This window comes from Natrix helvetica, assembly GCF_964273705.1.
Source record: "Natrix helvetica genome assembly, chromosome: 4".
Lineage (NCBI taxonomy): Eukaryota > Metazoa > Chordata > Lepidosauria > Squamata > Natricidae > Natrix > Natrix helvetica.
Genome location: NC_138550.1, coordinates 52,715,777 through 52,743,137, shown reverse-complemented (window position 1 = coordinate 52,743,137; position 27,361 = coordinate 52,715,777). Strand labels below are relative to the sequence as shown.

At 37.3% G+C, this 27,361-nt stretch overlaps 1 protein-coding gene across 2 annotated transcripts in view; it reads right to left on the bottom strand.

Annotated features, from left to right (window-relative positions):
* Positions 1 to 1,076: 1,076 nt before the first annotated feature.
* Positions 1,077 to 27,361, bottom strand: part of EVA1C (eva-1 homolog C) — a 39,907-nt gene continuing 13,622 nt past the window's right edge. The window contains exons 1-9 of one of the 2 annotated variants that reach the window (XM_081951686.1): positions 24,593 to 24,645; positions 22,518 to 22,596; positions 19,781 to 19,977; positions 15,021 to 15,144; positions 12,244 to 12,396; positions 4,163 to 4,306; positions 3,554 to 3,634; positions 2,667 to 2,756; positions 1,077 to 1,604 (exon numbers count right to left, since the gene is read on the bottom strand). In XM_081951686.1, the coding sequence (XP_081807812.1) occupies positions 1,180 to 1,604; positions 2,667 to 2,756; positions 3,554 to 3,634; positions 4,163 to 4,306; positions 12,244 to 12,396; positions 15,021 to 15,144; positions 19,781 to 19,825 (1,062 nt within the window). In that variant the 5' untranslated portion in view covers positions 19,826 to 19,977; positions 22,518 to 22,596; positions 24,593 to 24,645 and the 3' untranslated portion in view covers positions 1,077 to 1,179. Of the gene's footprint in view, positions 1,605 to 2,666; positions 2,757 to 3,553; positions 3,635 to 4,162; positions 4,307 to 12,243; positions 12,397 to 15,020; positions 15,145 to 19,780; positions 19,978 to 22,517; positions 22,597 to 24,592; positions 24,646 to 27,361 lie in introns of those variants that run through there. The other variant, XM_081951685.1, reaches the window with a different exon arrangement.

The following is a 27,361-nucleotide window of genomic DNA, read 5'->3' as shown; positions in this document are numbered from 1 at the left end:
TAATAGGTGCCTATTACTATTGGTACTACCCTTGCTTGCCTTTGCCATAGTCGCTCTATTTCTATGTGTAGGTCTTTGTATTTTGTTATCTTCTCCAGTTCTTTCTCTTCTATTCTGCTGTCTCCAGGCACTGCCACATCCACTATCCAGACTTTTTTGTCTTTGTTATCAACCACTGTTAAGTCCGGGGTGTTATGTGGGAGATACCTGTCTGTTTGGATTCTGAAGTCCCAGAGCAATTCAACTTCTTCATTTTCTATGAAGTTCTCTATTTTATGTCCCGCCAGTTCTTGCTTACAGGCAAATGATATTTCTTGAAGATATTGTTTTTCCCAAAGGAAAGAGCATTATGTGTATGGATATTATATGACACAGAGGACAGAATGTGCTCTTTGCCTATAGCATAGTCAATCAGTCTAAATCAGGCTGTTTTCTGACCTTGAATGGATAAGACCACATTATAGTTCTTTTCAATACTACGTTCAATTCTTGTTTTTTAAAAAAACCTCTTTTGGCAACTCTTGATTTCCTGCATTACTAGGAAATGAATCAGTTGAAGGTTTCCCAGTACAGTATGAATTCACTAATTAGTTATTGGAAAAAAATCATTGCCTATATTTTCTCAAGGTCCAATGTTTTACTTTAAACCCATCAGAAATTTTTTTAAAAAATCAAAAGGTGCTCCACCCCCGCTACATTTCATGTCACTATATGAACATATAGGGAAAGTTCAGTCACTTCTAACTTTCTTAAGTAGGAAGTGACATTTTTCCTCCCTTTGTTCTTCAGGTTTCCTGCAGATTGCAATAAAATATAGGATATTTTCAAGACAGGCATACATGTAGATTTGATTGGCTTCAACTAATGGAATATGTCTAGAAGTTATTTCGAAAAAAAGATCTGCACATTGACCTTAGCTCTTATCAGCCTTACCTTTTATGCTCCAAAACAGGTTCTTCTTTGTGCAAATATATGTAGTGCATATGTTCTCATTTTCAAGCAATTAAAAACAATTCAGAGATAAAATAAATAGAATAAATTGGAGTCAAGCATTCAAAATATGCAACTAAAAACTGTTTTAAGGTATTTTAAATAATTACTTATATAGCTTTGTAATAATTATTATATTACATTGCAGATGATCCTTCACAGAAGGTAGTTTAAGAAAAGAGGTGCATGTTATCCAAAACAAATGCATTGCTGTTCATTGATATAGAATGGGCTGAAGCTTCTAGTAGGAGATGCTTCCAAGCCACTGTTCAACCAGATTTCTTGCATGATCTGTTCTCGCCGTTCTATCCTTTCAGCCAATTCAGCTGCATCCAGGGAACAATAAGCTGAATATGAAGTCCTGCATAAGCCTGTTAGTTCATCAGTAAAATCTGAATCAGAAGATTCTCCTCTCTCTTCCTCTTCCTCTTTGTCATCCTCCTCCTCATTGTTTTCATCAGCCTTCTGATTTTCTAGTACCAGATGCTTTTTCATCTTCCGTAGCTTTATCACATCATCACAGCAAGAAATGTGCATTACCAGAGCACAAAGTGTGAGTATCAGGCCAATGCAAACACTAGACACAAACAAAAGAGCAGCTCTTTCAAGGTGATCTGAAATTAGAAACAAAATCCCAGACTAGAGTCTTATGTAGAGATGGATGGGAATGATAATAATTTGCTGTTATTTCTGAAAAGCCTAGACTACTGAGACAATCTATTAAAATCTAAATCCACATAATCCATCAGATCTTGCTAACATGTTTCTGACGAGCAATATGGAAGTGAAAATAAAGTACAATACCAAAATTAAGAAAACTCTTAAGTAAAATATGATGTTAGGTGATATAAGAATATATCTATACAGGATCTGTACAGTTTCTTGCAACAATGTGAAAATAGTTTACTATTATCTTCTTCTAAGATTCCAGTTTTCTTGCCTACAATTCTGGATATCCTAACACAGAGGTGTCAAACTGGATTTCTTTGAGGGCCAGATCAGCATTGTAGTTCTCTGCGGGCCAGCTTGGGGGGGGGAGGGGAGGGATGGAATCCTGCAGCACCCTGCTGGCCAAAATGGGCCATGGGGGCCTCGCATGCATGCCCCCTGCAACAGCAACCTGTTGTCTGCCTTCTGCAGCACTTTGCTAGCCAAAATAGGCCACAGAGTGACACATTTTGGCCAGCAGGATGCTGCAGGAGACCATGCAGGCCTAAAACAAGGCATGGGGGCCATGCGTGCCCCCGCACCGCACCCCATTTTGTCTGCTAGAGGCACAGCAGACATATGAGGCAGATTTAAGCACCGCTTGGGTTGAATTCAGACCACGGGCCTTGAGTTAGGGCCCTATCCTAACCAATCCATTTCCCCCCATTTTTCAAGATCAGCAAAATGCTATTATTTAACTCAGCCTGTAACCACCAGTACCAGAAAAAATGTGAATTATCTCTTCAAGGATTTTTCCTCCATGGAGTTAATTAAATCAAAATAATACTTTAAATTAAGGTATTAATTTAAGATATTGTTGGCAAAAGGATATACCATAATAAATCAATGAAGTTTTAAATGCTGCAAATATGTGTATTTAATATTTTTTAGTAATTCTGGAAAATGTAACTGCTAGCATTAACAGGATTTCTTATCAGAACACAAGGATGTAAAGTAAAGTGGTCTACCTCTAATGTATGCAAATGTAGCCAAACTGCTGCTAATTATAATTCCTTCCTTCTTTGGAATTCTTGATTCTTTTGGATCAAAATTTATACCTATGAGAAAGAAAAAAAAGTTCCTTGATTAGATTGTATTTGAAGTAACTTTCCAAATTGAAAAGGAATATGTATTTGATAAATGAATAATTTAAATATCCTACCACAAGCAATTATCTTCTTTAACATCTCCATATTTCCAGGTATACAATAACACATTTTATGCATTAAAGCAAAATTAATTTTAAATGTCTATTTTACTTTATTATATAACACAACTCATAAATATATGAGAATGTGCTTTAAGATAATTTGTTTGTTTCCTGTTTTCCCTAGGAATTTTTTTAGCACTGTTGATATCAGGAAATAAATAAGAGGTTTCTTCCCACAAACCATGTTCTAAGCCAGGGGTTCCTCAGGCCATGGCCCACTACTTGTATGGCTCAGTTCCCCTCTACTCTCTCCTAGCCGGGCCGCCAAGCCGCAAAGATTGGGGATTGCTGTTCTAAGCTATGATTCCCACCAGCTAGATATAAGAAGAATTACGTCTTTAACCTAATAATTAAGAGATGAGTATTTTATTTATTTATAAGTTCTGCAATAAAGTTTTGTTCATGTGATAAACAACAAAGTCAATGAAGTCAGTTTAGTCTTTAATTAGTTTAGCTTCAACTTCTATTTGGCTGTGTCCATGTCTTTGTCTTCACCCCATCACTTTTGTGTGTGTTGTTTGTGGTGTGCTACACCATTCAAAAGGAATTGAACATTGGCCCATCCAAAGTTCCATGAAGAGAGACCCCTTCTCTTCTAGGTCAAATGCTTAAAGGCAAATGTCCATAGCAAACAATTAAATTTACCATGTTCATCTTCTTTTGGCTTCCAAGAGGGAGGGAGTATGGTAACCATTGGATCAACTGCTGCCAGTATGAATCGTGGGACTGTAAAGTTGAAAATAAAAAAAATATATTATCTATTGATTTTAAAACATATATCCTGCTTCTCTTCAGACAAAACCAAAAAGTTTGATAGCAGATTTTTTCTTTCACACATCACGTTTTAGAAGTCAATCAATCAAGAATATTTATAAAGAGAAGTCAACAAATATGTCATGTTGGATTGGTGGCTTTTATGCATTGCATTGCTGCTTCACTGCAATCATAAACTAACTGAAAATGTATGAAAGTTCAATAATCAACAGGCCAAATTCCATATGACCTTTCAATTATTACCTGACTAATTTCAAAGCTATGATCATCCAAGAAGAATTTGGATCAGTCCAAGAAACGTAATTAGATTTTTGCCAATGTGTTTTCTAGTCAAATTATATAAATGGTAAACAAAATTATTATCATGCCTATCTTAGATATTAAAATATGGGAATAATACGAATTTTACATATATATGCAAGATGCCCAGGTTTTGAAAGGTTGCGGTTTGTGAAATTTATGATTCCATACTTTTCTTACCACATGCATAGCTGACATTGAGATATTTTTTCACCCCACGCATGCATGGTCTTCCAAAGTTATGACTATTAGCAATAATTTTACACCTTTGCTTTCCGTAGCACTTCTTTGACAAGACTTCTAAAGCTGAATAGGAAAAACAATCTGAAAGGAGAAATAAATATGCACATATCAACAAAACTGATTTATCTGAAGAGATTACTGGTACCTGCTTGCAGAGATATAAATCTATTGGTACAGGAATAACACTAACTCCAAAAGCCCAACTAAATATAGATATTACTTCTGATAAAGGCCAGGAAGAAGGGGCAAGGAAGAAGTGATCATTTACATAATTTCCAAGAATTTGTGGTTGGCTGTTTGCAGTGATGGTATAAAAATGTATGATCAAGCCAATTATGTGACCCCACCCAACACACTGGAGACACAAGTAAGAAGATATTTTTGCTGTGGACTGAATGCACAGACTGATTTAAGGTAAACCAGTTCAACACAACTAAACTTAATCATTAAATACAACAATCCCAATGTAGCCAACCAATAGAACTGTGGCAAAAAACAAAAACAAAAAAATCCCAACACCCCAGGGTCAGTCTTAAGAGTCAGAAGAAGGATTTATATATGCTTTGCAGCACATGCAGCATGTCTGATTTAGAATCATCTAATTTATGAACGGCACCATTGCACCTTGGAATTTTCATTTAAAATGCAGATTAAAATTCTAGACATCTTCCTAAAATAAAATAAAATGAATATATTATTTTAATTTAAAATGAAAACATATTTTATGTGCGTGTACATATGCATATACATCAGGGGTGGGTTTTAGCCAGTACGCACCGGTACAGGCATACCGGATGGTGAAATTTAGCGTGCCTTTCTGTACCTGATCTTCCGGAGGCCCCATACCGGAACACTCCCTGCCCTGGCCTGCCACCCCACTCGCTCCCCCAGCTCCCCTGCCTAGTCGCTACTGCTCGTCCCACCTGTCTGCACCAGGCTTGTACCCACCCATCCACTTCCTTTGCCGGAGTGGAGGATTGGGAGAATCCCACGTGACGTGCGCTCCCATCTCTTCGACAGCTGCCTTATTTCCAATGGGGGGGAGAAATCCATGTACTTTTCCTCCCTTTGCATGGATCCCCCCCATTGGAAACAAGGTGGCTGTCAAAGAGAAGGGAGCAGTGCGCGCCACGTGGGCTTGTCCAACAGCCAAAGAAGGAACAGGAGGTGAGGATTCGGCTGTTGGACAAGCCGATGTGGTGGACGCTCCCTTCTCTTTGACAGCCACCTCATTTCCAATGGAGGGGGGGGAAATCCATGTGTTTTTCCTTCCTCTGCATGGATTCTCCCCCCATTGGAAATGAGGCGGCAGTCAAAGAGAAGGAGAGAGGCAGCTGAAAGCAGCCAAACCTTTTGTGTTCCATTTTTGTGCCTTCAGGTGGAGCAGAGCACAGAGCCAGGATGCCATGCAGAGCCCACTTCCCTCCACCCGAAGGCACGAAAACAGAATGCAAAAGGAGGAACCCAGGGTGGGGTGGTGGTGCCATGCATGACTGCAGGGCACAAGTGCATGAGTGCAATTCGGTGTTGAGTCCCATTACAGGGCTCGCCATACCTGGGAGTGGAGGTGGTGAAGGGAGAGGCATGGAGGGGTCCGGTGGCAAAATCCACTGCAAGCTCAGAGGTTTTCTCCTGGTTTCATCCTTGTCCTGCTTTTTCCGATCACCCCAATTGCTTTCCTCAGCACGTGATACTTTCCTCCTGGATTCCCCCCTGTCCTGCCTTCTCCGATCACCCCTATTGCTTTCCCCAACATGCAATTTTCGGCCTAAATCCTTCGGCAGTCCATTTTGAGGAGTTTTCCCCTCTCTTCCCCCCTCTTCCTTTCATCGGAGTCCCAAAATATTTTGCCACCGTGGGCATGACTTGGGGGGGGGGGGGTTCGTGTGAATAAGTGGGCATGAGTGATGTCAAGTTGGCCGCATGACCCCTGAGCCACTCCCACAAAACAGGCCACACCTTCCGAATAGGTTCTAAAAAAATTTGAAACCCACCACTGATATACATATGCGCGCGCACACACACGCACGTGCACACACACGCACGCGCACACACACGTTTATATAGAGAAAAAATACTGATGGATTCGCTATTATTTTTGCTTTAAATCTTTGTAAGTATCAATGTAAGCATTAATGCAATGTGTGCCAGTAATTTACTTTAATTATTAAAAGGGGGAAATGCTTTCAGATGTGTGACAATAACACCCCTTTCCTTCTTCTGCTTCACATAAATAAACACACAGAATTACCAAACCAAAATTGAGGTTTTGCTCTGGAAGACTACTTGAGGAATAGCTTGGAAGAGATATAAATAGTTATTTCAAAACAAGGAGATAAAACCTTACAGTTGGATGCATGTAGATGTGCACTATTGATTCAGCTGGTACTTACAGGGACATGACAGGACTGCAAATACATTGGGATACTTCCACACTGTCCTGAAAATGCAAACTATCTGCCTTTTATGCATCTTAAAATGTTGGATTTCTCTGTCTGAAATGAGCAGGCTGCATGTCATTTAGATGACCTACCCTTTGTTAAGATTGCGATTTCTAATATAATCAATGGAATATCCAAATGCAGTGAATGAATCTAGGATAAGAAAGATCCATGCCAAAAAAAAAATCAAAGCAGTCCTATTTAAGTTGAAGATAAAGAACAGGAATTAAAAGCAAAAAAATACCCCCAACAACCTGTGTTTCATGATCACCTCTGGAGGAAAAATACAGTTCATTCTAAGCCCTTGCAATCCTTGCCCATCTTTTGCAGTTAGTGGTTAGCAACCAGACATGTGCCAAATAATGCTGATGTTTTTTATTTGGTGCACATATATCCAGCTGGAAATGAAAAGAAGCAGCCATCAAAGCAGTTCTGAAACTAGTGGTAAAACATCAGCCCTGGTCTGAGCTACTTAATAGTCCAGCATCTGTTGTTTTCAAGGGAAAGATCCTTTAAGTCACCAATTAGCTGGGTTTTAGATGGGTTTTGACATGCAAATTATGCAGAGTTGTTGAAGCCGTAAATTGCCCAAAGTTTAATAAAAGTGACAAGTCTTCTTTTCTCTATTGAAAGCCTCTTCTATTTTCAAGTTCTGGTGTCTCTCCTCTACTACACAAAAGCAAACTATTCAATGGAATAACTACAGCCAATTACAGTGAAATTGAGGCTCCTGGCACTTCAATGTGTATATTGCTGAACATATAATACTGGAAGGATATGTGTCAGAAAGAAATATTATCTCAATTATATTTGGAAACAGCAGAGTATTAATCAAAGTTCTAAATACTGTGGGATGGGAACACGGAGGGTAGGAATGTGGCCTGTAGATTCTGGTGCAGATTCCCTTCTGCTCTTATTCAGAGCAATTTGCTTTGGGAGTTAATTTCTAGGACTAGCAATGGCTTCAGGGAAATTATTTCTAATTGGAATCACAACACGCTAATCCTCTGCATGCTAATATTGATTATTCTGTTCCACTAAATATATTATGTAGAAAGGCTATACTAGAAACAATAAATGATACCACATATTTGTTACATATGATTTCACCAGGAATGTGACCCTTTCATTAAATTATGTATTGCACAACCTTTTTCCAAGCATGCTAACTAGAGTATGTTTTAGGAGCATAAATTAACCTAAACTTTTAGCCAGACTCTTTCAGGTAAATTTACCCTGGGCAATATATTGTCTTTCAATTGATATATTGCCTATTAGTTGAAATTAGGGTTAAGGGCTAAGCTCGAGTTGGCTAAACTTCCTATTTTAGCCAATTCAAAATACTGGGCAGACTAATAAGGGTAGTGGACCAGTTATTTAAATAAATCATTAAGTAATCAAGTTACAATTTGCATTGTTCTTTGTGCTACATGGAATCCAAGATCATCCTTTGTCTCTACACCTCTGCACCTGACCGGAACTGGATGGGTGGAACTGCCAGCGTGGCAGTGGAAGATTGGACCATGTGATGGACTTGTGGGTGTGGGGGAAATATCCTGAACTTTCAACTGGGTGGAGAAAATCAGGAAGCTTTCAGATTTGGGTTTTCCCAGATGTGCCAACATGGCTTTCTTGATAAATTGGAACTTTGAGCAATACTTTGCCTTGGACTCGGATTTAATTTTGGATGCTATTTGGAACCCTGACATTAACCTGAATGACCTGTGGCTCAACAATAACAAGGACATCCTAACGATGAAAGATGGCTTAGCCTGGAAGAGACCCAAACTTTATGTCCCCACAGCAAAGCCATGATGCAAAACTAGGAGGCCACTTTGGATTCCTAAAAACACTCCACCTCACCACGCACCAATTTTGGTGCCCAAAGATGAAATCAGAAGTGGAAGATTACGTAAAAAGCTGTGCTACTTGCGCGACAATGAAAATACGGCCAGGGAAGCCCCCTGGACTACTACAATGGGTGGCCAGCCCTAGCTGACCATGGGAAGAGATTGCAATAGACTTCATCATTGAGCTCCCATACTGCAGCGGGAATAGAGTAATCTAGAGAGTTATTGATTTGTTTTCCAAGCAGGCACATTTCATTGCTTGCTCAGGATTGCCGTCCGCAAATAAATTAGTGAAAATGTTTGTGAAACACATTTACCGCCTGCTTGGAATGCCCAGGAGAATCATTTCAGACCGTGGAGTTCAGTTCACCACCAAGTTCTGGAGAAGGTTCCTGAGGTCCATTGGGTCCACACAAGGACTGAGCTCAGCTTTTCATCCAAGCACGAATGGAGCAGCGGAAAGGGCCAATGCAATGGTGGAACAATACATCCGGTGTTATGTGGACTATCAGCAAGACAACTGGTCGGTCTTGCTACCCTTCGCCGAAGTGGCATACAACAACGCGGTCCACAGCAGCCCTGGATTAACTCATTTCCAAATTACCAGTGACATGGAATTTTTCCCCATGCCTGAGCTGCCTAGGGAACCTCTCTCCTCCATGTCCCTGACTGAGTGGATGGACATGCTAAAGAAAGGATGGGAAAATGCGAAAAAGTGGAAGCGGTAGAAGCATACAAGAAGCAAGCTGATAAACCCCACTCGCTCCAACCCTCCTTCGTGTGGGGGACAAAGTTTTTGTATCTACCAAATACATAAGATCAAGAATGCCTAGCAAGAAATTTGGCCCAAAATTTCTAGGTCCATTCCCAATACTGAAGATAATTAACCCCGTTACAGTTCAACTCAGTCTACCCAGAATTCTAGGAAAAATTTACCCAGTATTTCATTGTAGCTTATTGAAGCCAGTAATTGGGTCCAGCATAAGACCGTCCACACTCCCTCCCGTAGTGATAGAAGGGGAAACACATTATGAGGTGAAAAAAATCTTAGACTCCAGGCTGTATAGGGGTCACTTACAGGATTTAGTGCATTGGAAGGGGTACCCTTTGTCCGAAGCTACTTGGGTGAAAAGCTGGAACCTAAAAGCTGATAGGTTAGTAAAGCAATTCCATGATAAGTTTCCCGATAAGCCAAAGGATCCCCCTGGGTTGGGGGAGAGGTGGTTAATTCTGTTATGTTAACCCCTACATTATTCTCTTTCAGGGAATGGTTTTCTTCTGAGGAGAGGCCGCCTGTCAGGCCTGCAGCCATATTCCCTTTTGGATCTTTAGCCTGCCACACTTTCTATTATTCTACTATGTGTTTCTATTGTGGAAAAATGGGAGGGGGGATGGTATGAAGTTAAATGCTATGTAGCCAAAATAAAATTCCTTTCTAGAATCCAAGGCCATCCTTTGTCTCTACACCTGACTGGAACTGGATGGGTAGAACTGCCAGCATGGCAGTGGAAGATTGGACCATGTGATGGGCTTGTGGGTGTGGGGGCAAGATTCTGAACTTTCAAGTGGTACGGGAAAACCAGGAAGCTTTCAGATTTGGGTTTTCCCAGATATGCCAACATGGCTTTCTTAATAAATTGGAACTTTGAGCAATATTTTGCCTTGGACTCGGATTTAATTTTGGATGGTATTTGGAACCCTGACACTTTCTTTGAATTTGATGTGATCATTATAGCCACATAACATTATAGCCACATAACAACAAAAAGATTATAGCCACATAACATTATAGCCACATAACAACATTATAGCCACATAACATTATAGCCACATAACAACAAAAAGACAGGGAATGTATGGCTTTCTTTGGCCAAAAGCATCTCCCTGATCAGCAAAAGCAAAGAGACATGATATGCTTGCTTACCTCCTTATACAGGAGTTTATGCTGAACTTATGACAAGCATATGCAGCCAAACTCAATAACCAATGTTGTCACTTCCACACTGTCAGCCAAATCTTTCAATTTTAGAGGGAGATTTGAAGGAAAGATTAGTAAGAAAGTGAGCATTGCTATTCTTTACAGTATATTTCAAGTCTATTATTTATTTCTTAGTTTGCTTTATATTCTACCTTATTCTTCAGTAACTTGTTCTTCAGTCCATCATTTTCCAGGGATTTTTCAATTTAGTTTTTTGGGTTTTGTGCTATCCCAGGTGGAACTTATCTATAAGGTACAAATCCCCCCAATTCTTGCTCAGTGAACATGTGGCAACGATAGTCAGGAGGGTCTTCATCCAGATGCATTTAACGTGCTAATTATCACCTGTTCTGGACCAAAAGATTGTTCTCACATTATTCTCATTTGGACTACTGTAATGTGCTGCTTGTCTCTACCCTTGAAGGCTACAGCTGGACCAAAATGAAACGGTGCAAGTGGCTATGGGCACATCCTGTTTTGCTTGACTTATGACCACAATTGAGCCCAAAATTTACTTTGTTCCAAAGTGAGAAATTTGCTAAATGATTTTGGCCCATTTTATGACTTTTCTTGCCACATTTGCTAAGCGAATCACTGCAATTGTTAAACTAATAACACAGTTGTTAAGTAAATCTGGTTTCCCCATTACATTACTTGTCAGAAGGTTGCAAAATGATGATCGCATGACCCCAGGACACTGAAAGCATCATAAATATGAGTCAGTTGTCAAGCATCCAAATGTAAATCACATGACCATGGGGTAATGGTCGTAAGTGTGAAAAATGGTCATAATTTACTTTTTAGTGCAGTTATAACTTTGAATGGTTGCTAAGGGAACTGTTGTAAGTTGAGGACTACCTATACAGATTTGGATATGTGGCTCAACTGAAATCTCATTAAGGCAACTGCGCTTATTTCTGGAATTCCAACGCTTTGTTCAATTTATTTTTCTTTGGGTGAGCACTGAGTTGCATCCTGGAATTCTTTTCAATGGGATTTCTTGGCACAAACATTTTAATATTTTAATTAGCTGCTCTTTACAATTCTTTGTTTTCCCTCCTCTGATTCTTTTCTTTTTCCTCAGTAATGGATATTTTGTCTGATAGTTATTATGCCCTATGACTAAGATCAAGAGAAATCTATATAAGCTGTTTAAAAGTACAAATATTTTACGTAAAAACAAGGTGAAAAAAATCCTTGGGTAAGCAGCATTTTAAAAACCAGCAGAAAAAGGACAGTTCAACGCACGTAAGCTGCAGGGAGAAATATTTTTTTGCAAGGCAGAGACCCATCTGACTTTTACACACAATGGGATTTGAAGATCCCTCTGAAGATCTTGACCTACTTGTAAGTCATTGCTTGATACAATATATACCTGGAAGATAACAATCTCCAGGTCATGGTAACAAATTTGACATCCACTATTAATTTAGAACTATTTCCATGTAACCATTTTTAACCATTTATGCCATTCAGTAACACAGAAGCAGAGTGAAAGGAATGCATGAAAATACACAACATGATTATAAAGGAAACCATCATTGACTTTCCCAGGTAAATTTCATGTCGTACACTCACAGTTGCTCAATTCCAAGAATTCTGAATTGGGAAACAACCAGAAGCATTCAACTCCCATGCTAATGGGAGTCAGGAAAGGCAAATATTTTTTCCCCTATGGGATAAAAACTAATGTTATATAACCCTTAAATTCAAGAATAAAGAGTTCTCACTTAAATTTTGTCAGCCTACCATATTGGGGAAGGTAATCCATTTTTGTTGAACAGAAGTCCATCTCGTGGGCAGACCTGCCATAAGAGGCTGAATAGATGTTAAGAAATTTAGATTCATGGCAGTGTAGTTTCAATTCTTCATTTTCACACACTGATCTGGTTTTATATTCACCTGGAAGAGAAAAGGACAAAAAGCAATGGTGAGAGATAACTGGACTCTTGGATAAGCGATAAAAAATATTACGTACAGGTCCTGTTGTCACTTGTGTAAGCAGTCTAGTGTGGAGAAAAATGGTGAAAGCATCACATACTGAGAAATCCAGCTAAAACAATCGTAGTTCTAAATTGGGGTTTGTTAACTCATATAATTTAGTCTTGTGACTTACAGGATTGACATCTTTTTGGAACAATATTTTATTGCATATAGATTTATGGAGACATTTCTTAATGTTAAATATTTTAATGTTGAATTATATTAACATGTGGAATTTTATAATTTTTAAAATCTTTGATTACAAAATTGGAGCTTGAGGAATTGCTAAGTAAATTATTGTGAGAAATTGGAAAAGCACTACCATTTTAGGTATAAGGGACTAAATGCAATACATCTGTCATCGTATCAATTGAAAACATCTTTTTTACCATTCCAAGAAATGACACAATACATTTCCCTTTAGTACAGATTTCATGACTTATTAAAAATATTTCTAATTTAAAATATTCATATATATAGGTGTTGCAGGTACTTGTTTCATTGGTGGCCTCAATAGACGTTTTATAGGTAGATATTTATTATATGTGTTATATCTGGACTGTTCATAATGTGTTCCAGTTTTGCTTATTATTATTTGCCACTAATATTTTTCTTTACTTTTGTTTTTGTAATTAGTTGGCTGTTTTGTATTTTTCAGACGTTGCTGTAGAATCAGTTTTAAAAGGTTATCAGCTATGGAAAAGAGGGACTACTCATAGTATTTGTGGCAGAATTATACACAGTATACTCAATTAGAGTATTCTTGGTAGAGAAGCCGTGATCAGTAAACTAAGTTTTTGGTAGTTCCTATTCTATGCACTTTTGTATTCTATTTTTCTTAACTAGACCCAAAATGTTACAGAAGTAACTCTATGTATCACTGTCAATTTCAGAGGAAAAATATGTATTTTTATTCTGTACCACTGAGCACTACTGAATGCCATACACAACACTACTTCTCTCTGATAAAAAGGTAGAATGGAAAACCAAATAAGATTAAGAGCAATCCCTATCATGTTGGAGAATTATGGAAGATTTAAATATTCATAATTATTGATACTCTACACCAGGGGTGTCCAAACTTGGGAACTTTAAGACTTGTGGACTTCAACTCCCAGAATTCCCATGCTGGCTGGGGAATTCTGGGAGTTGAAGTCCACAAGTCTTAAAGTTCCCAAGTTTGGACACCCCTGCTCTACACCATGTGTAATGTATCCTATGCATTGTCTTGATAAACAGTTGTACCCCATTGGACTAGAAAAAATAGGGCAAGAATTTTCTTTGGCTGTATTCCAAATGGATCCCTTAATATACAGGATTGAGACTTTAAGGAAGAGAGAGGATTCACTCCCAGTGACTCTGGGTACCGATTGGCAAATTGTTGTCTCTGGGCTGCATGCACCACTAACTCCTTTTTTGTTTCCCAGCATCTCTTTGGGAACAACAACAAAAAGATGTTGGCAACTACGGTGACTTAGCCCAGCATTTCTCACCAGAGATTTAAGGAAAAAAAGAGTTAACATTTAAAGGGATGTCAGCAACAGCTCTAGCAGGCCTTCCCAGCTCCATAAATTACTAATGAGCCAATTATGCTGCATGGTAATGGAGACTGAATGCACCATCACTTTTCTATTAGTAAAACAGAACAGTAATATAATATAAATAGAGTGGCCTTCTTTTGTTGTTGTTGTTGTTTGCTTATACTATATCCACTCAAACAAACCCAGAAGAAATGTAGTTAAAACAGCCCAGGCTGTAAAGATGAATCCACAATCATCTGTGATAACTCTCTCATTTTTATTTTGGGATATTTTCTGCCCCCAAAGTATTGGTTGTTACTGGATAATATAGAAAAACATTTTCCAGGCATTTCTGATAATACTGTTGTATATGTGTGAAAATATTGGAAAAGCAGCTACAGGGAGCTTTAGGGCTCTGTCAAATCTTTATATTGTCTAGTGTTACATAGAAGTACACGAATAGGGAAGACTAATGCACTCAAGAATATCCTCAACATTTTACACAGTAATTTAATTGTCTTGCACACTGTGTTAAGCTACACTTTCTATAACTATAGTTTACTTAATAAACTGCAATCCACATAACATGCAAACCCATTAACTATAATTTCTTCATTATCAGCTACTACTAGCCAGTGCTTCCTGCTCTGGGTGCCCTCCTATTATAGGGACTCCAGTACAAAGAATTCTCATCAAAGTTCATCCTGGTTAGGGAAATTCACCAATCTACAAGATGCCCACATTGGGTAAGGGTAAGTACAACAAACATTTTTACATATGATTGCAATGTTTGGATTTAGTCAGGTCGGGGCTTTGCAGAAATCCATGCAAGGATTTTCGTGTTGTTATTACAATTTAAACCAGGGGTCTTCAACCTTGGCAACTTTAAGCCTGGCAGACTTCAACTTCCATGGAATTCTGGGAGTTGAAATCCTTCAGACTTAGAGTTGCCAAGGTTGGAGACCCCTGATTTCAACTGAAAGAAACATACATAAAAAAACGGCCATTCTGCAAATTACTTACTAGGTCGACACTTAAAGGAGACTAGGAGGTATTTAGTGACCCCTGGACATAACTCAGATCCAAAAAGTCGACTGTTAACAAGGAGTTGGCAGTCTCTCAGGTCCTGGCATTCATCGAGGACTTTCTACAACAGTGACCACACAAAAAAAAGTCTTAAAAAACATTTTAAAAAACTATACAACAATGCAAATCCTGACTATTAATATCTATCATGACAAACTTTACCCACTGATTAACAGTTACATATTTACTAAATACGTACTAAAATAAGATTTCCAAAGCAAATTATGTTAAGAAATAACATTATTAACAAATTACTACCAGAGACGTTTCTGTTCTAAAGGATAAGCTATGATTCAAAATCTCCACGAAAGGTTGTTTTCTGAACACCAATGCTGGAAAAACCGGAAGCTGTAGTAATATTAGAGTACCATTTCAGAAACTGTCATGGGAGAAGCAGTTTGAAGATGTACAATTCACTGAATTTGAAGAACATAATTAAACGTTATGATCATAATTACTTCTGAAATTATCATTTTTAATGCTCCCCAACCCCACTAAATGAAGACACATTCAGCTACTAGTAAATGAAATTTATAATGAAAGCATAATGCATTTCTGTCATAGTTGGCTGTCCTAAATTAACTTCCAATGAAGGGCTGTTTTAAGGCTTCAAATATTTATATACTGTGGCTTTACTGCCATTATTAGCATTAAGAAGCAAAGTGCTTTTAACCACTTTCCTCAAATTTCTGGAAGAAAAAATCTTGAGCCAAAATATTTAAAATGGGTAAGGGATTATAATTTGCATGTAAACAAATAAAAGAGAGCTAAAAAAAAAACAATACATAGAAAATAATTAAAAGAAATGTACACATAACTATATACACAGAACTATAATATAGTAATGAAAATTGCTATCTAATAAACTTATATTCTATATTTTAAATATAATTTAGCTACTGGAATGTAAGAAGAGGAAAATTGTTTAAAAGCTCCCCGGAGTTCCTGTTGCAGAAAACAGGTGACAGTTTTATATTGAAACTGTCATGAAAGTCCTAATAACCAACCATTCCTGGCATAACATATACAAGCAGTCCTCAACTTACAACCACAGTTGAGCCCAGAATTTATGTTGCTAAGCGAGAAATGTGTTAGTAAGTGTTGCCCCATTTTATGACTTTTCTTGCCATATTTATTAAGTGAATCACTGCAGTTGTTAAATTAGTAACACAATAGTTAAGTGAATCTGGCTTCCCTATTGTCTTTACTTGACAAAAGGTCACAAAAGATGATCACAAGACTTTGGGACACGGCAAACCGTCATCAATACGAACCAGTTGTCAAGCATCTGAAGGCAAATCATGTTTCCATGGGGATGCTGCGACAGTCTTAAGTGTGAAAAATGGTCATTGGTCATTAAATGAGCTGTTGTAATTAGAGGACTATCTGTATTTAATATACTGCAGTTACAATTCAAACTCTTCAAAATTCCCCTCAACCTAGAAAAAAAAAAAAAGAAATATTGGCTTTGACAACTGAAGCTCTTAATCATTCTCCATGGATCATGTGGTTCTATTAGAAGGTTGCCGGCATTTGTTGTGTGGCTGAACTGGTGATTCTAATAGCCAAAAAAATATTGTTTGTTGCATTTTATAAATGAGGATGCACTTCCTATGCTTCCTCATTAGACTTAAGGATCCTTCCACGCCACCAGCATTTCCATGCACAATCAGTTTCTCAAAAAGCAATGTGGAAAGCAAGCCACAATTTTCTCCGTCTATTTCAATCCTGAAATAAGGGAACCAGCAAATAACATAAATCAGTCAGTATTCACTTTCTTCCCGGCATCTGGCCAAAGGAAGAGTTCAAAGACTATAACCCAAACTACATTCCTTTCCCAGAGCTCAAATGACAAAAACCTTACACTCATTTCATATAAAAAGGAAACAGAATACAGATAGTCCTCGACTTACAACAGTTAATTTAGTGACCGTTCAAAGTTACAACAGCACTGAAAAAAAGTGACTCATGGTTGTTTTTCACCCTTATGACCATTGCAACACCCATGTGATCAAAATTGGGAAGCTTGGTAATTGGTTCATATTTATGATGGTTGCAGTGCTCAAGCATGGAAAAGGTCTGAATACTTATAGATTAAAATTTTCCTTCAGAACTTGAGCAAAAAATCATGCATATAAAGTGTTTATTCTGGAAAATAATACACTAATTTGGTTATTTTTCTATTTCAGAGAGCTTAAATAGGAACAATCAGATGTGTTTCTAAGAATATCCTGGTGTATTTTGGAATAATTGGAAGTCTTTTAAATTAAAATAAAACCAAATATTTTTCATTTCAGTCCAGTAAGTACCAACTACAGGTGTGAATTCACTTTTTTAAAAAAACCTGGACTTTCGCAGGTTATTTTTCCACTATTACAAAGCAGCACTTATAAATCAAGCTTATGGAACTTCTAGCACATGGCACTATGATTCTCCCCTGATAACAATGATTTTATTAAGTGTAACGTCATGGTGGTTTCTTTCTTATCTTTCATGGCTGCAAAGTTCTTTAAGAACAATCACATTTATTACATTTATAGGAATATTCTATGCAAACGTATTTGGACAAATTCTGTATTGACTATAATGTCCTTTACTTCCAAGTATGTATGTGCAAGGACTGCAGTAGGTTGGCTAAATGGTGCTTTTTACAAAATAGGAAAGACCAGGAGAAAGAAGTAGATAGGTTAGGACAAAAATGAACATATACCTATATATTTGTAATGTAATCTGCCCAAATCAATCCAATGCAGGATGAAGATCTAAACCACACTGACCCCCCCTACACTTCATATTCCCACTCAACGTAAAAAGTAAAATATGAAATACATTAAAAATGGAAAGAGGGCATACTTAAAGGCAAATTACAACCCTTAAGCATCACCCTTAAATTAAATATTTTACTATACATTTGTCTCAAAATGGCTTCTTAGCAAAAAGATTACAGGTGGTTGCAGTGATTTATTTGGATGTGTTCTTACCTAACCAGTAATAGGATTTAAGAAAGCAGTGACATATAGACTATCTACCACCCCAAAAAACGGTGGAGATTTCTGCTTAGCAGTAAGAGCAGACGATCTTTATTATGATTCAAGTCCTGCATACTGAGTGCTCATTATTACTAAAACAAAATAAAAAGCAATTAACTATAATAGTAATCCTAAATAAATTATCAGGGCTTGGTTTCGTGTTCATGTTCTTCAATTTTTATATTCAAATCTAGTTTGTAACTAAAGTATTATACCTTGTTTCTTTTTCTTTTTTTGAAACCCATCAAGACAAATATAGACTGTAGAAAGACTGGTTTACCTGCTTGTGGTAACTAGAATAATGCTCAAATATCTTATTATTTCTCCATTTAATATAGCAAGGTAAAACACAGGATAAAATGCAGAACCAAAACCAAAATCAGTGAGTTTGCTTCTAAACTCAGTCTGGAATATGAAACTTCAACCTACAATCCTATCTGCTTTGCATCCTCTACAGAGTTATGTATTTATGGGGATTGAATGAATACAATGGGAACTCATGTGTAAATATCATGCCAATTAGGAGGACTAAAGATCCTATTGTGTAGGGTACATTCAAGTCTGACCACTTTTTTTGACATCTTTTGTGTTCAGGAAAAGACTTCCAATTCTTTATGTTGCTATTTCTAAGTTATTCTATTAAGGAAAGAATTCTTGTCTTAGAAGAGGGCAGCATTAGCAACATTCCCAGAAAACTAAGTATAATAAGCCAATATATGATGAAGTGCCTGGGCTGTAGCATTATTATTTTTTGGAACACAAAAATGCTCTACGATTTTATTTTTGTGTCTCCAAGAAGGCAGTCAAAAATGCCAAAGGTGAGAAATCAGAAAATCTCTGTATAGATTTTCTGATGTGTTAGCCTACTGCTAAATAGTCTTGCTACAAAATTGGCTGGTTGATATTTCAATATACTCATTACTGGTAGTATTCCATTATCTTATCAATACTGTGCTATAAATTCTGTGGCTGATTAAACATTTGGAGCCATTTTTTTTCTGTTGGCAATATAAATTTAAGTCTTTCAGGAAACTCCACTGACCTAAACTAATGCCAAGACAATTCTGACAAAACTAGTGGATTGGCACAAATTAACATTGGATCATTGGTCATGAATCTTAATAGAGATTCACATTGTTGGATGGTTTTTTGTCCCAATCTGCTTGGCAAGAGAGGAACTCAGACAGTTCATTCAGCAACTCGGTCTGTGACAACTCTTCCCACCTCCCAAACTGGATTGCTTTTACGATAAGACCCTGCTCCAATGAGTTCTTGAATAGCTTGTGCCACTCGACTTCAAACTTCAGCCAGTTTCATTTAAAAAGTCATGGACTTTAAAATGGGAATGTCACTTTATGATTTTTGAACAATCAAACATCAGCTTTAAAAGTACTCCGATTTATTCTCTGTATCAATATGGACAAACTCTTTATTCTGAAGGAACAAAATTATGAAGAAATGTCATCTGACAAGGCCTCATAATTAATTATATACTATAAATCCTCCAGCAAATTAAACCAACTCATTTGCAAACTTAATCAAGCTTTGTAACTGATATTCCAGATATTAACATGCTGAATCTTTATTCATTTCATTTTTAATCTACTGTAAATAAATTATCTAAAATATTTCTGATTTGTTTAAATGCTAGTATTTAGTATTTTATACCTGCAAGGTAGTAGATGCCACACAGTTTAGTGGCTCTTTCACCATGACTTCAGGTTGCTGTGCATTACACAAGTGGTAAGCTTGCCCATAATATGCAGATTGGACACTTATTGTTGAATGTCGAGGACACCGGAGACTCAAATGATCACCATCACAGGCATACACAGTATGGTTTCGCAGGAGTTTGGTTAGGTAACCTAAAAAAATATTTAACTCTTGTTACATTTAGTGAAGCAATATTCCTTTCTCCTCTAAATTTGAATTAAAAATGATCAATAACATTTGGTTTGATTAATAGTTTGGGATGCTAGGAAAGGTCAACTTTTCTTTAAAACAAATCAATGCCAGAATAAAATTTGCTGCTCCTATTGCTAATCCCTGTTCTCTTCAACTATGTCTTTTTAAAGTCCTAATATATAGTGTTGCTGAATAGGTTCCCAAGAGAAGTTGTCCCTTTTATGATTGTGTATATGACTAGGTCCTCTAACAGTGGGAGAAATGAACTCATTATCCACCGGACCACTACTCCACAAAAGTGGAAGTGATTGAAAGTGACAAATGTAGAGGAAACTGATAAACACAAATACATCTCATCTGCTGTCTTTCCTCTAACTTGCTGGAAACCTGGGGAGATGGTGTCAAAAGCAGAAAGGGGAAGAAAATATAATGTTTCAACCAGGAACTCAAGAATGAAAATTCTGATGGGGAAGGCAAACGGCTGAGATGGAGATTGGCTAGTGAAGAGAAAAGACAGCATGCCCACATTTCCCCATACACTCAAATCATACCACAAAGCAACTACCACCAGTATTTGCTCAATTGTACCTTTCTTTTTTTTCTTTTTACTGGGAGGTGTTGAAGAGGAGCGAATCCACCATCACTACCTTTACCGAAAAAAGCACAGCTAAAAGATGAAGATAAACAAACTGGCAGAGGTAACTGTTTGTGCTCAGTGTAGAGTTGCCTGTATTGGAACGGAACAGAACAGAACAGGTGAAACCAGTTCTGTCTGCTACTCAGAGTGAGCAAGAAGTAGGAGGTAGGAGTAGACAGAGCCTTCTTTTCAACTTCAAGGAGGAAATAAGGAAAGTCCCAGGGAAGTGGAATTCAGAAAAGGAAGCAATGAAACTGGGGAAAAGATTTCATGGGCTTCGTGGCTGGAAGATTGCTTGCCACTTGCTACTTTCCAGCAGTTTTTGCAGGGAAGAGAAAAAGAAAAATAATTATTTGTTGCTTCATGCTGTTTTTCTTGCAATTTTGTAGTCATCTTCTGCAAAGTTGTATTTTGTTTATCTGTAATCAAAGCCTTTGAGGGACTGCAAGTTGCATCTCCACAGGACACTAAAGAAAGTGGGCCTACATCTATGTTAATTTGGTTTCTTATCTGTTTGGAACAAAATGTTCCCTTGCACAAAACAGCCTAGTATTCTCTTGAGGATATTTAGCTATGCAGATTTTTGAATGAGTTTCCGAGAGTTTTAGCTACTATTTTAATCTGCAAATTCCTATCCCTGTACTTAAGTACTTTTTACCATCAATTTCATTATTCAGTGGCTCCATGAATGGTACAATAACATTTACTTTGTCAGACAAAAATGAAATAATACCAGGTATTAAATAGAAATTTTAACCCTTGAAGTGTCATTTAAAGTTAAAGTGATATTATTGCCATATGGGCACCATGAAGGATGAAAATAGTTATGGGATTTTGCAGTTTCCATTTGATAAGGAAGCTTGGTGTACTGTTCAGGGGTGGGTTGCTGATGGCATTACTGCCAGTTTGGTACGTGCATTTTTTTTGCACATAAATAGGTCTGCGCATGCGCAAAATGTTAAAAAATGAAACAAAATTAAATTTGTGCAAGGAAAATTGTTCTGTGCATGTGCGGAATTGAAAATCAAGATGGCGTCCCCGTAGGAGAACCAGTTCAGGGGCGTGGCAGGCCTGGGTTGCTGCCGGTTCCAGCAACCCAGACCGCCAAACCATTACTGGTTCCGCCAAACTAGTCCAAACCAGTAGGAACCCACCACTGGTACTGTTATGTAAACTGCTTCCTTTCAGGCAATACTGTCTCCAGAGGCAGTAATACTTTACATACACCCATATCTTCGTTATTTTTCATTTGGATTGATATAAAGATATCAAACAGTAGCTATTTTCCTTGCCCAGAATTAAGACAGCAGAGCTGTCAGTCATTGCTATGTTCAGAGAACTCAAAATTATTTATATTATTTAGATTTATTTCATTTATGGAACCCATTCTGATTACCTTGTTTTTGGCGAGATATTGAACATTCTTGCAATACATGGGGTTGAAAGTAAGAAAGGAGGTAAGAAAATGCTGCTGAAAATATGGGGCCAGGAATTAAAATATCCTACTTAGGGAGGTTGTATAAAGTGATGAATACAGAAGTCCCCTATTCATAATCATCCAAAATTAAACCTCAGATGTTTCTTTGGTTTCCTCAGCAGCTTTTTGCTTTCTCCATCTTGAAGTTAAATTTCTAATATGAAGCCAATAAAATCTATAGATGCTTACTTCAAGTTAAGGAGAAACAAAGGATCTTATCCTGGAGTCCTCTCTTAGTTATGGCTTATAACTATATTTAATCAGGGTAAAAACAAGCCCCAACAGGAAATCACTTAAACTGAAATCTTGGATTTACACTGACTTCTGAGGTTCAGAAACTCTTAGTACTGGTTGGTCCAGTCAGGTCCTGTTTCATGGATCCATACCTGCAGGGGCTGTGAGAAATTTTCTGTAGATATTGCCAGAGAATTATCGGCTTCATAACACACCCTCTGCAAACTTCATCTTTTGGCAAGGAAGAGGATCCAACAACAACAAAAAAAAAAAAAGAAAGAAAGAAAGAAAGAAAAAAAGAAAGGAAAAGAAAAGAAAAGAAAGAAAAATGCTTCAAATAGGCTGCAACTGTTGGTTTTTTTCCTGTTGCTTTAGATCATTATTATTCTAGTATCATTCTTTTAATAGTTATTTGGCAAAGCAGTTTCTGCCACTACTCGTGGAGTCCATGAATGAATAAGTGAACAACTGCTCTCTTTCCCCAACTTTTAGCCAGATCAAGAGAGAAAGGACAAGCGGCTCATTCTTCCTCAGGCAGTTTTACTCTTTCTTGGGCACGTTGGTTCAGTGACATTCTCAGATTTTTGCTACTTGTAGGAAACCCTTTATTCAACAGAAAAAGCACACAAAGTTTGTCAAGATGCAGCCTATCTTCTGATTTCTCACACAAAATCAGAAAATACAGAACATTAAAACAGGCTTATTGGATACTTTATTACCAGAACATTTCAAAAATAGAGAAGTAGTGGCTTTTGGTATTGGGTTACACCTATAACAATGGATAGCAATGCATTTATATAGCCCCTTTTCTCTCATGAAATCAATGGAAGTAGGGTTGATCATTCCCCAGACCCAATCCCTCAGTATTTTGTGCTAATCAGTGGCAGTTTTAGTGGCTCAACAGAGTAGGTCATATACAGGCTTTTTAGAGATCTAGGACATTTGCAACTCTTGACGCTCTTAGCAATAATGCACATAGACAAACACAAATTAAAAATGACAAATGTCTAAATTCTCTGATTTCAGCTTCAGACCAACGCCAGATAACTCTCTTGCCCTCTATCCTGAGTCCAGCACAAACTTGAATATGGCTGTTTCTGCTTTAACAGTCATACTAACCTTAATTAATGATTCCTTAAAGCAGCAGCATCTTTTTTCAGACTTGTGCGGAAGCCTGAAAAAAGCCAGGATGCTTTAATGAAAACAGTGAGATGCTGGGTATCCATGAGCTCAGAAATTATTTAAACATGAAATAATATATGCATGAATTTTTAAGCATGAACATGATCAAGTTATGGTTCAAGATTTTGATTACTACATTAATGATACTTAATATCACTAGAAAATGTTTCTAGATAAAGATGTTGAATACTGTAATATTTGTTTTTAACTAAGTATTTTTAGACTAAAATGATCTTTGCTTTCAGAAACACAGTAAGGGATTAATTAAAGGATTATATTCTGAGAACATTTTTTCCCCATAAAGCATGTGCTGAGTGACAAATAAGAAATACGCCTTTTGAAATCTCCTGACAATATCTTGGATATCTTCTACCTCCACAAACGCAGGGAATAATAAGTATAAACAACAGTAGGCCTGAATCTATTGATAGAAGGGAAGGCTCTGATTTTAATTGCTTAACCAACAATGATTCCCCTTCATATGGCACATTGAAGGCCACATTCCAAACAAGGGGGAACAGGCCCAATTTCCTGGAGAGTCTTGGACAGAATTAAGGGGTGAAATAGGTGCTTTGTGATTCAAGAGGTCCCAAGAGGCCCACAGACCCAATATTTTCTATTTTTCACCTTCATTCTAAATTATACTATTGAAGCAAAAATAAAAATTGTGGTAGTAACCAAGACTGAATTTTTCTGTGTGGAAGTGCTGTTACGGTATTTTCAGTTAGTCCTGCTACTTCAGAATAAATTCCTGACCTTAGAATTGTTTAATTCTAAGTAGTTATCTATGGCACCAGGTTTTAAGTGGCATATCTTGGTATTGATAGAAAAACAACCAAATCCTTCATAAACCAGATATCTAGTTACCCCTCCAGCAAACAATCACAACTTTGGCAGAATGCTTTGCTAGGAAAACAAGTATTACCCAGTCTTGTATTTCAGGAGCTAACATGAGTATCATCAAGCGAAGACAATTAAGATAGATGTTAATTATATTGGCTGGAACAGTTCAATCTATATTTTGTAATAAGAACTGTTGACTTACCATTTATTTTTCATTATGGACCTATTTATTTCAGATCAAAATAGAGTGAAGTACCACAGAAATGATTGGCCAGGTTCCTAAAAGTCTCATCCATCAAGTCCTCACAAGAATGTGCCAGATGCAACTGAAAAATTTATAACAACATCAGCAAACAACCATGTCAATGAGAAGGATGAAGTCAAAAACCTACAGAATAACAACTACAGTGCAAGCTATTACATTGGCAAGGTTATCTCATTCCACTTAAAACTCCATAAGTGAACATCAAAGAGTACTGCTGAATTTGTTAATGTTTGTTCAGGTCCTAGGAACAATTGAACTGAGTCAAACGTGGGTCCATCTAATCTAGTATAGACATCACAGTACTTGCAATATCTTTAGGTGGTCTTGACTACAACCATCACACAAAGAGAAAGAAATGTAATATAATATTTAAATATTGCAAAATTTCTGGGTTCCTTCAATTATGCAATAACACTTGAAAAGATTCTGGGGATCTGTTTTAGGGCTCTTCATCAAATCTGAGAAAGTGTATCTACCAGTCCTTCTGCCTATCAGTATAACATTTGCTTCTCACTTGGATGATCCTAGTCCTGCTACTGGTACAGCATTCATCAATAGGGCTGTCCTCATGATGTACAGAATATGTTAAGGACAGACTGATGGTTTTCCCAGCTTGTTTTTCTCCCCTCTCAATAACTGTCACCAGTTGACTGGAGAACATTTCCCATTTACTTTATAGGACAAAAGGAAGCCAGAATTTAGTTATCATTTAAAATTCACTCTGGCTTTGCGTACATTGTTTATGTGTTTCTGTCCAAAGTAACCCTGACTATCAGGCAGCCAGGCAGCCCACCTCCCCTTGCTTCATGATATAATTCTCCTTGGTCTGGCAGCTGTTCCTCTGGATGCCTTTGGACAATTTTAGCTCTACTCTAAACCAATTCCAGTTTTGAAGAAGGCTGAGAAGCCCTTAGTGGTAGCCATTCTTAAGGTTTCATGGAGCAATCTTTCCTCGTCTACTTGTAGAGCAGTGAATCCAAGGTTTTGACTCAAACATGGACTTTGGATTAAAAGCATAAGCTTGCTATGGTCATGAAATAACAGTCATAAAATATATTCTAATATGCATCCATCCTCACATTCTTTTTTTAAAAAAACAAATGAGATTTAATTCATTTATTAACTAGTATTCATTAACTGCCAACATATAAAATGAACATGTGGGCAGATCTGAGCAGCTTCACTAGCATGGTGCGTATTCTTTGCTAAGCCACAGTTTCTCACAGAATAATCAGAGGTCAAAATTTTCTGATTACACTATAGAAATGTGGCAGAATGTAGTCCAAACTCCCAGGAGAGAAGGCATGCATTCCAGAGGAGCAAGAGACAGTGAAGTTTGGTTGGGAGGAAGAGGATCAGTACAGCTCCTCCCTAGGAGTTCTCAAAGAATATCTTTGTGCTGCAAGTAAATTATTTTCATTTGCAATATTTCTCTCTCTAGGTGAGGAACAACAGAAGAAACTGCTTAGAAGAAACTCAGTGTGTCTTTCTTGATTTTTTGAGCATGACAAGGCATTAATCAACTCAACAATGCAAGAATACTTGTGTTAATCCAATAATTTTGTTCTTTTGTTAGTTGCCATCACCCAAATTGATCTGTTTCTGTGTTTGTGAGACTTTGTGTGTTCCAACAGACTCCTTTTTCAGGATAACATTATAAACATCCGATGAAATGATGTCCGATCCAGAAAAACGCATGATTACCATAGTCTGTTATTCTTTAATCACTTCCTAGGCTGGGCTAATAGGAATTGAAATCCGATAACATCCATTGCTGAAGAGTTTAATTTTTGTCCCTAACAGTTCTTTCAGTATCTGATTTGCCTTTGTGTTTTTTTCTCCCATTTCTTAAATGTTCCAATATTTACTGGTCATGCTGTCTTAAAACCCAGCCAGCCAAGAACAGCTACACAAAGCTAACTCTTATCTTTTTCCTTTTTTTTTCTGTTTCCACTGTAGATTGTAAACATTACTCAAATTTTTGTAATGTGGGTTGGCAATGCCCATTCTCACAGTGGCAATAGAAGGAAAACATTCATACACAATAGTCTTTCTTTCAATTATTGGCAAGTTGACAATTCTTGGTATTTTATTAACCCTTTGTGATAAGGTGTAGATGTTCACACTGAAAATTTAGTTATGAGGTGCAATCAGCAAAACAGTCAATTCTCAAACATCTCTTTTAGCATAAGAAATAATGCAGAGAAGAAGTTTTATTTCTTGGTTCAACCTTTAGCTCAGAAAAAAATAACATTCATGCAAGATACCCTGTATTATTGGGGTGTGTGTGTGTGTGTGTGTGTGTGTGTGTTTGTATTTGCGCATGGTCCATAGCAGTTTCTATTAAGAAAGAACAATACTTGCTTGGTTTTTTGTGCAACTAACATCTGTCTTCAACATACAGAAGACAGCATGTCCTTCTTGGGACTGGGGATTGGCAAATATAATTTTCACATGTAACATCTCTATGGATTACATTTGAAAGCTCTCAAGGTCAAGTGCCACAGAACTTTGTGTACTGCTGAACCAAAGATAACTCTGTATTATGCTACTATTGCAACTGAGCCAAGAACAAAACACTTTGTTCATATTGAGAACATTCAGTTAGATACAGATTTAATCTCACACATGCCTTTCTCTTCTTCTACCTAACTATGGTGGTACAAACATGCCCATTTCTTTCTTTTCCATCATTTTTTTTCTGCA